The following is a 12,404-nucleotide window of genomic DNA, read 5'->3' as shown; positions in this document are numbered from 1 at the left end:
ACTGATACACATCCGGTTTACACCCAACTGTTCACTTTCACTTGAGACAGAACCGGCTGTGTTTACATGAATGGGCATTTTGACATATTTGCACGTGTATTCGACCATTCAAGCGAAATAAGACGTGAAAGAGAATTGACGATCACATGCTGAGAGACGCGGCTTTCTGTGCGCGCGTTTACGCTGTGTGTAAGTCATTTCTTTTTCACTGCTTATTGTGCTTAATAACACTTTTTACCATCGAGCACATCCCAAATTTCATGTGTCAATAGTGCTATATATGTACATACTGCGATATACACAATATAGCAAAATCTTCTTACTATAAGCATTTTATACCGTGGTAATGATATCGTCATACCGTCCAGCCCTAATCCAGATATCAGTATTAACTTCTCTTCCTAATAATCACATTGCAGCATCATGACCTTGAGCATGAACTGTAAGAAATCAACCCGGTATCTGTATCACAACAGATGTAGCCTGAGACGCCTCAATGCAACTGAATGACACTCATATTCTGTGTCTGATGGAATGTTTAAAAGGTTACAGGGAGTAAACTTCACCTTTCCTGAATGTAAGTTTGCTGGAGTGACTCAACACATATCTGCAGCTGCCGGTCCTGGTATTCTTCAGCGTTTGGTCACATCCAGATCAATGTGGCACGGATCGCTGAGTGATGATGTCAGCTGAGGGGTACGGTGGCCCAGTAGTGCACAACACAACGAAATTAAAAAAGCAAACATAAGTTCACAACACAACGGAAACAAGCCACAACACAATGAAATAAAGCCACAACACAACGGAATAAGCCACAACACAACGGAATTAAACCACAACACAACGGAATAAGCCACAACACAACGGAATTAAACCACAACACAACGGAATAAGCCACAACACAACGGAATTAAACCACAACACAACGGAATAAGCCACAACACAACGGAATTAAACCACAACACAACGGAATAAGCCACAACACAACGGAATCAAGCCACAACACAACGGAATCAAGCCACAACACGACGAAATAAAGCCACAACACAACGAAATAAAGCCACAACACAACGGAATTAAACCACAACACAACGGAATCAAGCCACAACACAACGGAAATGCTCCCGACCACTTGGGGGCTCTCAGAGCTAGGTAATATTACTATTCCTTGCCACTGTTCTATAAAGTCGACAGTTTTACAAAGATATCAATACCATGATTAGTTTTAAGTATGTAAGCATTGTATATCGACATGGTATATTAATTAAAAATCAACTACGTTCACAATAGCTTCATATTTATACTTGTGAATGATTTGACGCGATATCACGAATCATGATGAAGGGAACGTCTGCCAGTTCCACCAAGTGGTTAAAACGTATAATTTGTATTCATTAAAATTACTTTTAACATTTAAAAACAGACATGTTCAAATTCCAAAGGTTGTTAGTTCCTGTTGGTAATACTGACAAGCTTTGGAATTTGAATATGTCTGTTTTTAAATGTTAAAAGTAATTTTAATGAATACAAATTATACGTTTTAACCACTTAGTGGGATTGGCAGACGTTCCCTTCATCATGCGCCGTGGTAGCGCGTCAAATCATTCACAAGTATAGGCCTACATATGAAGCTATTTTGCACGTAGGTGATATTGAATTAATATTTCATGTCGATATGCAGTGGTTACATACTGTTTAAACTAATCGTGGTATTGATATTACTGCCGACTCTATAGAACAGTGGCAAGGAAAACTAACTTTACCGAGCTCTGAGAGCCCCCTAGTGGTCGGGAGCATTTCCGTTGTGTTGTGGCTTGATTCCGTTGTGTTGTGGCTCGATTTCGTTGTGTTGTGGCTTTATTCCGTTGTGTTGTGGCTCGATTCTGTTGTGTTGTGTCTCGATTTCGTTGTGTTGTGAACTTATGTTTGCTTTTTTAATTTCGTTGTGTTGTGCACTACTGGGCCACCGTAGAGGGGGGTGTGGGTGGTCTATTCACGGCTCTGTGTATGTGTGTGTGTGTGTGCACTTGTGCAGTCTTTCTTTGGCAGTCTTACTCCCGGCTGGAGCCGATCTCAGACTGGCAGCAGCAAACAGACACTAATCACTTTTGAAGACCTTCTAGTGTCTTGTGTTGGTGATCTGGACTCATCCAGGACTGTAGGTGCTGCTGAACTCTGTCATGTCCGTCTGGCACACGCAGCAGAGGAGCACGGCTGGACTCCTGCTCCTGCTCTCGCTCTGCTCCCGGATCTCAGCGTTTAACCTGGACACAACAACCAGCCTCATCAAGGAGGGAGAGGAGGGAAGTTTCTTCGGCTTTTCTTTGGCTTTACACCAGCAGCTCACACCTGAACCTCACAGCTGGTGAGTCTGTGAAATATGATTTCTGACTGTGTGTTTTTGTCTTGTTTTCCTGGATAAATAACTAAACATTCTTAAATCAAGACACATTTACTGGAGAAGCAAAATTACAAAATATATTAAGTCTTGTTTCATTAAAAATGTATACAATTTAAAAACAAATATCTGCCAGTGGGGTCCGAAAGATCTTTGAATTCAGTTTATTTTTCTGACCTCATTGGCAGATATTTGTTCTTATTTTAAACACAAACTCACTTCATTTTGATGATTTTTTTCAGTAAACAAAACTTAATATCTGCAGTCATTTTGCTTCTCCAGTAAATGTATCTTGATTTAAGAATGTTTAGATATTTGTGCTGGAAAACAAGACAAAAATACTGAGGATGAACATAATTTTTTTTAGCGCATGTCCTGCACTATTGATTCAGCTCATGTAGACGGCAAAAGATCTCAATGCCGAGAATGATTGTGACTTTAAACATGATCTTGTAGAGCAGCACTGTTCATCAGTGCAATACTTAATAAATAACATATGAAGGCTGTTATTTGTCTATTTAACATGTGCATCTGTGTGTGTGTGTGTCTGTGTCATGCTGAATGACTTTGCGATCAGAGACAGATCTGTTAATATTCAGGATGATGTTCAGTCAGTGACACAGCAGATATGATCAAACACATCTGACTCTGTTAAAGCTGGACGCTTCTGTTCTCAGACACACAGTGTGTGTATGAGATGAGTTACAGTGAGAAGCATTACTCTGAGCTGAGCTCACTGCTTATTATCAACTATTATTAGGCCAGCATCACTCTTATTGTTGCTCACTAGAGTTCCTGCAGCTCCAGACATAAATGATTCCTCAAATCATGTGATCGGATACACCATTTTCACCTGCTGGACTGGAAAACAGATGAAAAGACACCAGAATCTATTGATAACAGTTGTGCTTTATGTGTTCACTTCCTTCAAGGAACTCTAGTAAAATTTAAGGTTACACTTAATTTTGATAGTCCACTTTAGACATTCTATTAACTATAAATCATTACTTTGCAACGACATGTCAACTAACTCTTGTTAGAGTATTAGTAGTTTAGGGTTCAGGTTTGTAAAATAGTCTTGTAAAGTTATATATGGTCAGTAGAATGTTTGTTGGGGAGCATCAAAATAAACATGCTCTACTACTAATGACTGCTAGTTGACATGTACTTGCAAAGTTACTTATAGTTAGGAGAACGTCTAAAGTGGACTATGGAGGTGATGCCAAATTAAATGCATGCATATTCACTTTATAGTTGATAAGAACAAGTCAGGACTGTCTTCTATAAGTCACATGATCAACATGATCACAGCAGTTAGATGGTGTTTTACACCTCAGAACCAACAACACAGCTTTATTTATGATCATCCTCTCAGAGAAAACACCAGGCTACACCATGAACTAAAACACTGCTATGATCTGTCTTTGAACATGAATGTGCATTGATTTGATTTGAATGGAAATCAGGAGCAAAGCATTTATCCACCACTGGAACAAGCCTTTAATGCCTATTATGCATAATACTGACGGTAAGGATGGTCAACTAGTTATCCAACAACCGACTAATTAATTAATTCCTTTTAAATTATAATGTTTTATATATATATATATATATATATATATATACACTGCCCTCCAAAAGTTTGGAAACGCCCTAGAAAAGTGGAGTTTTAGACAATATTGGCATGAATCCTTTTTAATTTGTGATAATTTTGCACTGATAAGGGACAACACAAACTACGAAAACATATTTTATTATATAAACAGTTTATACATAGAAAAAAACTTACATTTTCGATTCCTCAAAATATCCAGCTAATCAGTTATCTGACCTAAACTGATTGGTTCATTGTATTCTAAACTTAATTGGCAATCAATTGTTGAAGCTATTAAGGTGTGCTGACCCAAAAATCTTTTACAAACCTGGGTCAAGTTTAACCAGTAACCAGCATCACAGCTGTCTGACTTTGACATGTATATATTGCCATTATTATGTAATCAAAATGAAAATTATTATTGCTGGTCTTCAATGATAATGTCAAGTTACTATAATGTGCTTGCACCAAAAAATGATAAGGATTTATGCTGATATCGTCCAAAAACCACACTTTGCCAGGGGTGTTGGAGGGCAACTTTTGGAGGGCAGTATATATATATATATATTAGGGATGCACAGATATGAAAATTTTGATTTAAAAAGCCAATAACCAATATTTTGGCCGATAAATCTAAATGCAAATTTGTATATAATTTTTGAGAGCCTGATTACAAAAACAAAAGTCTCACCATTAAAATCAATGTCCCAAGCACACAATTATAATGTTCTCATTATAATTTAATGTAGCTTATATGACAGACTTGCACTGCACTTTTCTGTATTTTCCTTTTTGAAGTGATTTCAATCATATTTAAAGCAATTCATAACCATCAGGGTGATCAGTGCACATGAAGGAAATAATCCATTATTTATCGGCTTTAATATATCGGCCAAATTTTCTTATCGGGCCAATAACGATAACATTAAAAATGAACATATAACGGCCGATACCGATATTGTGGCGATATAACGTGCATCCCTAACATGTAAGTTATATATTTAGTTCTATGTGCTGACAGTAACTGTGTGTCTGTAAATTCACTGCACTTTTGTAAGAAATCCGTCTATTTTGTTTTTGGTTTATAATGTATTTAATGTATTTTTAACCTGTTAGCATTAAAACTGTACCGCCCGCGGTACACATACCTTTCAAAAGAGACCAGAAACCATGCATATACTTCAAATAAACAGCAAAAACAGCATGCAATTTACTTTGGGTATGCCTTTTTTAGGCGTTTTAGGCAAATTTTACAGTTAGGGTTATGCTTAGGGTTATGCTCTGTGTTGTGGTTTTGCTTTGTCCGTTTTCTCTTTCTCACTCTCTATATGATGTGTAAATGTATTTCTGTTCATAGTGTCCATCAGAGCTGTGTGTTTACTAGTGTACTACACTCACTTGACTCATACTGGAGTCTGTCTGTCTCTAGTGTCTAAAAGGAGGTTGTGTGTGTTTAAGCTATAAGGTTACAAGATGCTTTTTTAGCAAGAAGCTGTCAAGTTTTAAAAGTTTAATGACTAATACTTTAAGGCATTTCAGTCAAGGCCCGAATCAGAAAGGATTTGTTCAACATTCTGTGTCCAGTTGCATTAACTTATTAGCCAATATGTGTCTTAAGAACTAACTTTTAAGACTAATCTAATCAGTTCATGCAACCGGCTCCTGATGCAGGTTTGGGTCACCAGCAGGTCTTTCTGTTCACTTGTTCAAAATGTACAAATAATGCGTGTCAGGTTGTTTAATTTATATATATTGTTTATTGAGGGGAAACTTCAGAAGTGCAGCCAGACATAAACCCAATCTCCATGACGCACTAGCTTCTGGTGCTTTGCTCCCTTTTTATACACGTTTTAGATTACAAAAGTTAATGGATTTAGAGTTTCATGTAATTCGATCCAGGGAAATTCCCTGAATATATGACTGAAGCATTGACTACTAACCTCTCCAGGTAACCGTACATGCCGCAAACTTGGACGCAGTTTGTGAGCTCTTCATTTTTAACGCCTCTGGCATGCCAAATGAGTCCAGTGATCTTTCTCTGACTCACACGGAGATCAGATCCAGGCAGTAAATGCACGTTTGGACACAATTGATTGGCCTTGTATAAGGAAGTCATGTGGTGTCGTCTGGCCTTCTGTTACTGTGTGTGAGCTCTATTTATACTCATATGAGAGCTGCTGCCTGTTATAGTCCGCTGCTAAAAGAGAAGTGACCCGACCTCACAGCCTCTCTGGCCTGTTTGCTGCATATTCTGATGACTTTGTAGTTATTTTGATTTTTTAAAGGAACTTGTATTGTAACACCTGACCATTGCACCAATAGGGACTGTAATGACATCACATTCTAAATACATAGACATCAATATATAGTCGGTCCCCCTTTTGCAGCTATAAGAGCTTCCACTCCCCTGGGAAGGCTTTCCACAAGATTCTGTGGGAATTTTTGCCCATTCATGCTGTAGAGCATTTGTGAGGTCCAGCACTGATGTTGGATGAGAAGGCCTGGCTCCGCTTCAGTTCATCCTGAAGGTGTTGGATGGGGTTGAGGTCAGGGCTCAGCGCGGGCCATTCAAGTTCTTCCACACTAAACCCATCCAACCATGTCTTTATGGACCTTGCTAAAAAGGGCCTTCCCCAAACTGTTCCCACAAAGTTGGAAGCATAGCATTGTCCAAAATGTCTTGGTATGCTGAAGAATTAAGGTTTCCCTCTACTGGAATCAGGTGCTTGTAGTCCAACCCCTGAAAAACAGCCCCATACCATTTCCCCTCCTCTATCCAAACATCACAGTTGGCAAAGTGCAGTCAGGCAGGTACCGTTCTCCTGGAATCTGCCAAACCCAGACTCACCTATCAGATTGCCAAACAGAGAAACGTGATTCGTCACTCCACAGTGATTCGTCAAGTTTCCACTGCTCCAGAGTCCAGTGGTGGCATGCTTTATACCAGTGTTGATAATATCTCATCTGACCGCAGATACTGAATCAGGACAATACGTTTCTCTCAGGCACTCTTAAAGGGGACCTATAATGCCCCTTTCACAAGATGTAATATTAGTCTCTGGTGTATCCAGAATGTGTCTGCGAGGTTTCAGCTCAAAATCCCCCACAGATCATTTATTATAGCTTGTCAAATTTGCCCTATTTGGGTGTGAGCAAAAACACGCCGTTTTTGTGTGTGTCCCTTTAAATGCAAATGAGCTGCTGCTCCCGCCCCCTTTCCAGAAGAGGGCGGAGCTTTAACAGCTCAACAACAACAAAGCTGGAGAATCTCACGCAGCCAAAATGAGGATTGTCAGTAACGGTGTTCAGCCTTACATTGTTCAAACCGGAGTCGACACTGATGGAGAGACTCAGGAAGAAGTTACAACTTTTAGACGTTTCTGAATGGTTAGTGGATAAATTGATGTAGTTGCTGTGGAGTTGATTCAACTCATCCACTAGCATGTGCCGTCATGTTCATCTTTTGTGTTGAATTGACCCTCGTTTCTGAAGCAGTCCGGCGTAAAATGACGGCATGACAACAACACTCTACTACAACAACTCTTCCTCTTCTCTAAAGCAGCCCAACATGGCCCCGCCCCCTTTGTTGAGTGCTCTTGGGGGCGGGGTTTATGTAAATTTTAGAGTTAGTGATGTCAGAAGCTCGTTGTAGACCCTACCAGCCATTTGTTGTAGTACTTAAAAAGCGATTTCTGTAAAGAAAAGAGATTTCTCTCCCTTTGCATTGAACTTTCAGCGTCGTAACTTTGCAGATGTTGTTTATGATCAAACAGCAACATTACACACTAACTAAAGTTAAAAAAGTGAAATCATAATCAACCACCCCTTTAAAATGCATCTGACAGAAGAGTCGACCGCTTTTACACACGTCTTTCAAAATACAGGTCTTGCATCAGAAAAACATAGAATTACATTTGTTGTTTCTTTGACTACACACTCCGCGACCCACTTTTGGATCGTGACCCACCAGTTGAGAAACACTGCTTTACACCACTCCATCCAACACTTGGCATCGTACTTGGTGATGTGAGGCTTGCATGCAGCTGCTCGGCCATGGAAACCCACTCCACGAAGCTCCCGCCTCACAGTTTTTGTGCTGATATTAATGGCAGTTTGGAACACTACCACTTTCCAATAATACCATATATATATATATATATATATATATATATATATATATATATATATATATATATATACACACATACAGTATGTTTATATATATACAGTATATTTACCAAAATGTATTCAGACGGCTTGAAATTTCATTCATTATTACAGTTTTTGTGCTATAGTTTAAAATTATAACAAGATCTCAGAGTTAAACTGGGTATAATATGACACAGTTTACTTTATTTCACTATCCTCACTTACATAAATGAACTATAGTGTCCTGCATCCACTAGTAAAGAAATATAAAAATTATATAGTGTCTGAATAATTTTTTGACTGAATATATATATATATATAAAAATGGGATCCTATCAACAAGATCCCTGGAGTCCCAAGGCTTCAAAACAACAAAATACTTTTTAAAGTGCAAAGAGTGAATTTATTAAACGAGAGTAAATGAGGAGCAACATAAGCTTCAGGAGGGGGCAAAGGCTTAATGCTGCGTTCACACCCTGTCATAATTACTGTAAGCTTGTGATGACAACACATTCTATTCAGAGCTGATTACGTCCTCAGACTGGGAATTATGCATTTCTATGGAGACACTACCCAAGTGAAAAAAAAGTATACTAAGTATACTTGCAGCAAGACTAATTATTAGTATATTTCAAGTGTGTTAATGATTAGTTCATTTAAAGTGTGCTATTTTGAAACAACTAATTTTGTACCAAGTATATTTAAGTTGAAATTAAGTAGTATTAAAATACAACTTTAAGTATATTTAGTATACTTATGTGTACTAAATTGGAACAACTTCAAGTATACTTAGTACACTTTAAGTATGTCTGTGTAGGGACTAATTACATGCTTGATTAGTGATATTAAAGTGTACTTAATTTGTGTTATAAGTATACTTCATTTGTGTTAAAAGTATATTTTTTGTTATAATATACGTTGTATTATAAGTATACTTTATTTCTGTTATAAGTATACTTTTATTTGTGTTATAAGTATACTTTATTTCTGTTATGAGTACACTTTGTATTATAAGTACACTTTATTTGTGATTTAAGTACATTACAAAACACAAGCAATATACACTGAATATATTATAGTATATACTGTATGCTCAGTACCTTTGGCTTATTCCAAATATTAAACATTACACACTTTGCAGTCAATAACTATACACTTTGTTATTACTTCTCCTTTGTATAATATAGTCAACATTTGAAGCGGATCAAAACCTTTAATCAAAGTTGTCCTAACTTTTTTGATCCACTTCAAATGTTGACTACTGTACTTTGAATTACATAATCTCACACAATACAGTTGTGCTACTATTTAAATACAGTTTAACACATTTTCCCAAAGTTGAATGCATTTGTTTTCAAGGCCACTAAATTAAATAAAATATAAGAACATCACTAATGAAGAGACATATTTCATTGACAAATCCAATGGTTTTTATTTAAACTTAATATAGATTCAGCAAAACTTACCATGTTTTTCATTAAAGAAAAAAAAATATTGGACCATGGTGACCCTCTATACACAAATACAAATTACACATTATATTCCATGTTCTGATGAGCTTCTCATTGTGTCTGATGGCGCACTGATGACCGCAGAGACTCGTGAAGAACAGCATCTGTTGACAGAATATATATCAAAGATATAAGACAGCATGTTCAACTCTTTATTCACGTTTACAATAGTCTAAATCCTACATTGAACCAATACTATTTTTGAACAGTAAATGAGGATTAGCAGCAGGGAACTGTATCAGAATGGCATGTTGATATTGTTTTCGATACATAGTCAAGCATTAAACACTTTATGAATTAATATCGTACAGAATACGGGCCGATTTGACCAATCATATGAATGTTTTGGTGCTGCATACAAACATGTGCCATAAACCACCACACAAAAACTCAAAAAGGAGATATCAAGCCGAAATATCGCTCTCCGTTTGGTAAAGAAAATACAATAAAGTTTGTTAACTGGTAGACTACAACTCACCTCCCAATATCAGCACTTTTCTCCGGTTCTTTCAGGATCGCGTAGGCCAGTGTTTCTCAAACTGGGGTACGCGAGGTGACAAAAGGGGGTACGCGAACAAAATGCGGAGTAGTTAATTTAACTCTACCATACCTTAAATTAATATTAAAAATGAGCATGTATTTCTAACTGGCAAAATGCCGTAAATACATTACGTTTAATCAAATTACCTCATGTTTTGCAGTCTAAAATGACTGCATCCACACAAGCAGCATGCATATGATAGATTGCGTGCCGAATCTGCTGCCTTAAATCGCGCTAAATTACTGCCGTTCTCGACAATGCACCTTTGTAAAAGTGGGGATTTAGCACTTGCATTAAGAACAAATATAGACACAGATAGTGGATTTATATTAATTTAAGACTCAAACTTACTCCGATACAAAAACATACCTTGTGTGAGTTCTTGTATTTAATGTTGATAACGAGGGAGAATGCAATTGTACCCAAATATCCACATGACTGCGAACGTGCATTATTATACAACAGGTCAAAAAACAAAACGTACATTTTAAACACCGTACTGTCAGTATTTACTCTATTTTGCAACGAAAAAATATTTCTAACGAAAACCAGAGCAGAACTACAACACACGAATGCGGCTTTGAACGAATCGTGAGAGTCAATGATTCAATGATTCATTCACAGCCACTTGCTTCGTTACTGAATGAATGACTCCATGACTCACTCATAAAAACAGTGACTTGCTGCCACCTACTGGCAGTTTTAGTTTAATATTTAAAAGTATCACTTCGTTTTACCATCATTGCATATTTCTCTATTAAACATTTTTTATTTAAAACATTATTTATTTTATAAAGGTATTCATAAACGTAAAAATATGCACTGGAAAAATCAATTTAGGGGGCAAATATTGTCCCTTAATGGAAAAGGTGTGACTGCAGTCAAAGTGGAAGAGAGGGGGTACGCAGAAGGATGGGAATCCCTTCAGGGGGTACTCCACGCTAAAAAGTTTGAGAACCACTGACATAGGCCATTAGATTAGCCGGTTGTCGTCGCCATCACGGTCAGGCTGCGATGTCACTTGATTGAACTGGTCAGAATCCCCAAGATTGAGCGATGTATTGCACTTTCAGTGTTTTATTAAATAAATTATACATTGCGACATTATACTTCACATGAGTGACTGAGCGAGGGGATTCAGACGACGACCGTGACGTCAGCAGCTCTGATTGGCTGAAGGCAGTGAGCAACAAAATCTGATTGGTCACAGACCAAGTTGAAGAGACATTTGAATTCCGTTAAGTTTAACCACTCAACATATTTTTTCGCATTACTTGTGCTGCTGGTGTGTTGTTTAATATAGATTTGTGTGTACAACTGTAAAATGATTCTGCCAGTGTAAACTTAATAAACATTTACACATATTTGGAAATTGCATAGGCTACACTGCATATACTAAATGGGCTTGTAATGCATTCATACTGAAATAAATAGCACAAGTAATATAATGAATTTCAAGGATTAAGAAGTAAACTTAAAAAATATACTCAAATTTAACATTAGATACACTACAACTTCAGGATATTAAATAATGTATTTTTTTAAATATACTTTCAGTACATTGTTACAATGATCATTTTCAACACACTGTTAAAATATACCTCAAATATATTTTTATAAAGTGCAAATAAATACACTTTTAAAAAATAAACTGAACTTACACTTCAAGTATATTTTTCTAAAATATATTTTTAGAAAATATACTAAAGTACAATTATTTTAAAGTGTGTTAAAAGTTGCATTGTGAAAATATGATACTAATATACTTTTTATATATTTAATGATAGTACATTTTTTGTTAGTATATTTGCAGTGTACTATAGAAAAAGGGAGTATATTTAAAATACAATAAAGTATACTTTTTTCACTAGGGTATCAACGCCTAAATGAATCTGCAGTGGTCAGGTGGCACAGCGACAAGTTTATTTTCTGATGTAGAAGACTGTAGGTCATGTTGATCTGGATCTTCAGAACATTCACCATCTTCTGATGTTGTTTTGGATCTAATTAAAACGGTTTCCTTTCACTAATGTATTCCAGCAGTGCATCGACAACTGTTACAGATTGTCACGTTTGCGTTGAGAAACTCAAGTCCAGTAGAAGAAATCTATTAGTTTCTGTGTGCTTGCTGTATGACAAAGAATGAAAAAGATTGTGTGTGTGTGTGTGTGTGTGTGTTATTTCCCATCTACACAGATCACAGCCTTTACT

The 12,404-nt window shown here is 36.9% G+C and overlaps 1 protein-coding gene across 2 annotated transcripts in view; it reads left to right on the top strand.

Moving 5' to 3' along the window:
* The first annotated feature begins 1,848 nt into the window (after positions 1-1,848).
* The window catches only part of itga7 (integrin, alpha 7), a 39,473-nt gene continuing 28,917 nt past the window's right edge, over positions 1,849-12,404 (top strand). For both annotated transcript variants that reach the window (XM_048172491.1, XM_048172492.1), the window contains exon 1: positions 1,849-2,365. In XM_048172491.1, the coding sequence (XP_048028448.1) occupies positions 2,181-2,365 (185 nt within the window). In that variant the 5' untranslated portion in view covers positions 1,849-2,180. The remainder of the gene's footprint in view (positions 2,366-12,404) is intronic.

Source organism: Megalobrama amblycephala, linkage group LG21, assembly GCF_018812025.1.
Source record: "Megalobrama amblycephala isolate DHTTF-2021 linkage group LG21, ASM1881202v1, whole genome shotgun sequence".
Lineage (NCBI taxonomy): Eukaryota > Metazoa > Chordata > Actinopteri > Cypriniformes > Xenocyprididae > Megalobrama > Megalobrama amblycephala.
Note: the sequence above shows the minus strand (reverse complement) of the source record. Positions and strands in the feature narration are given on the sequence as shown.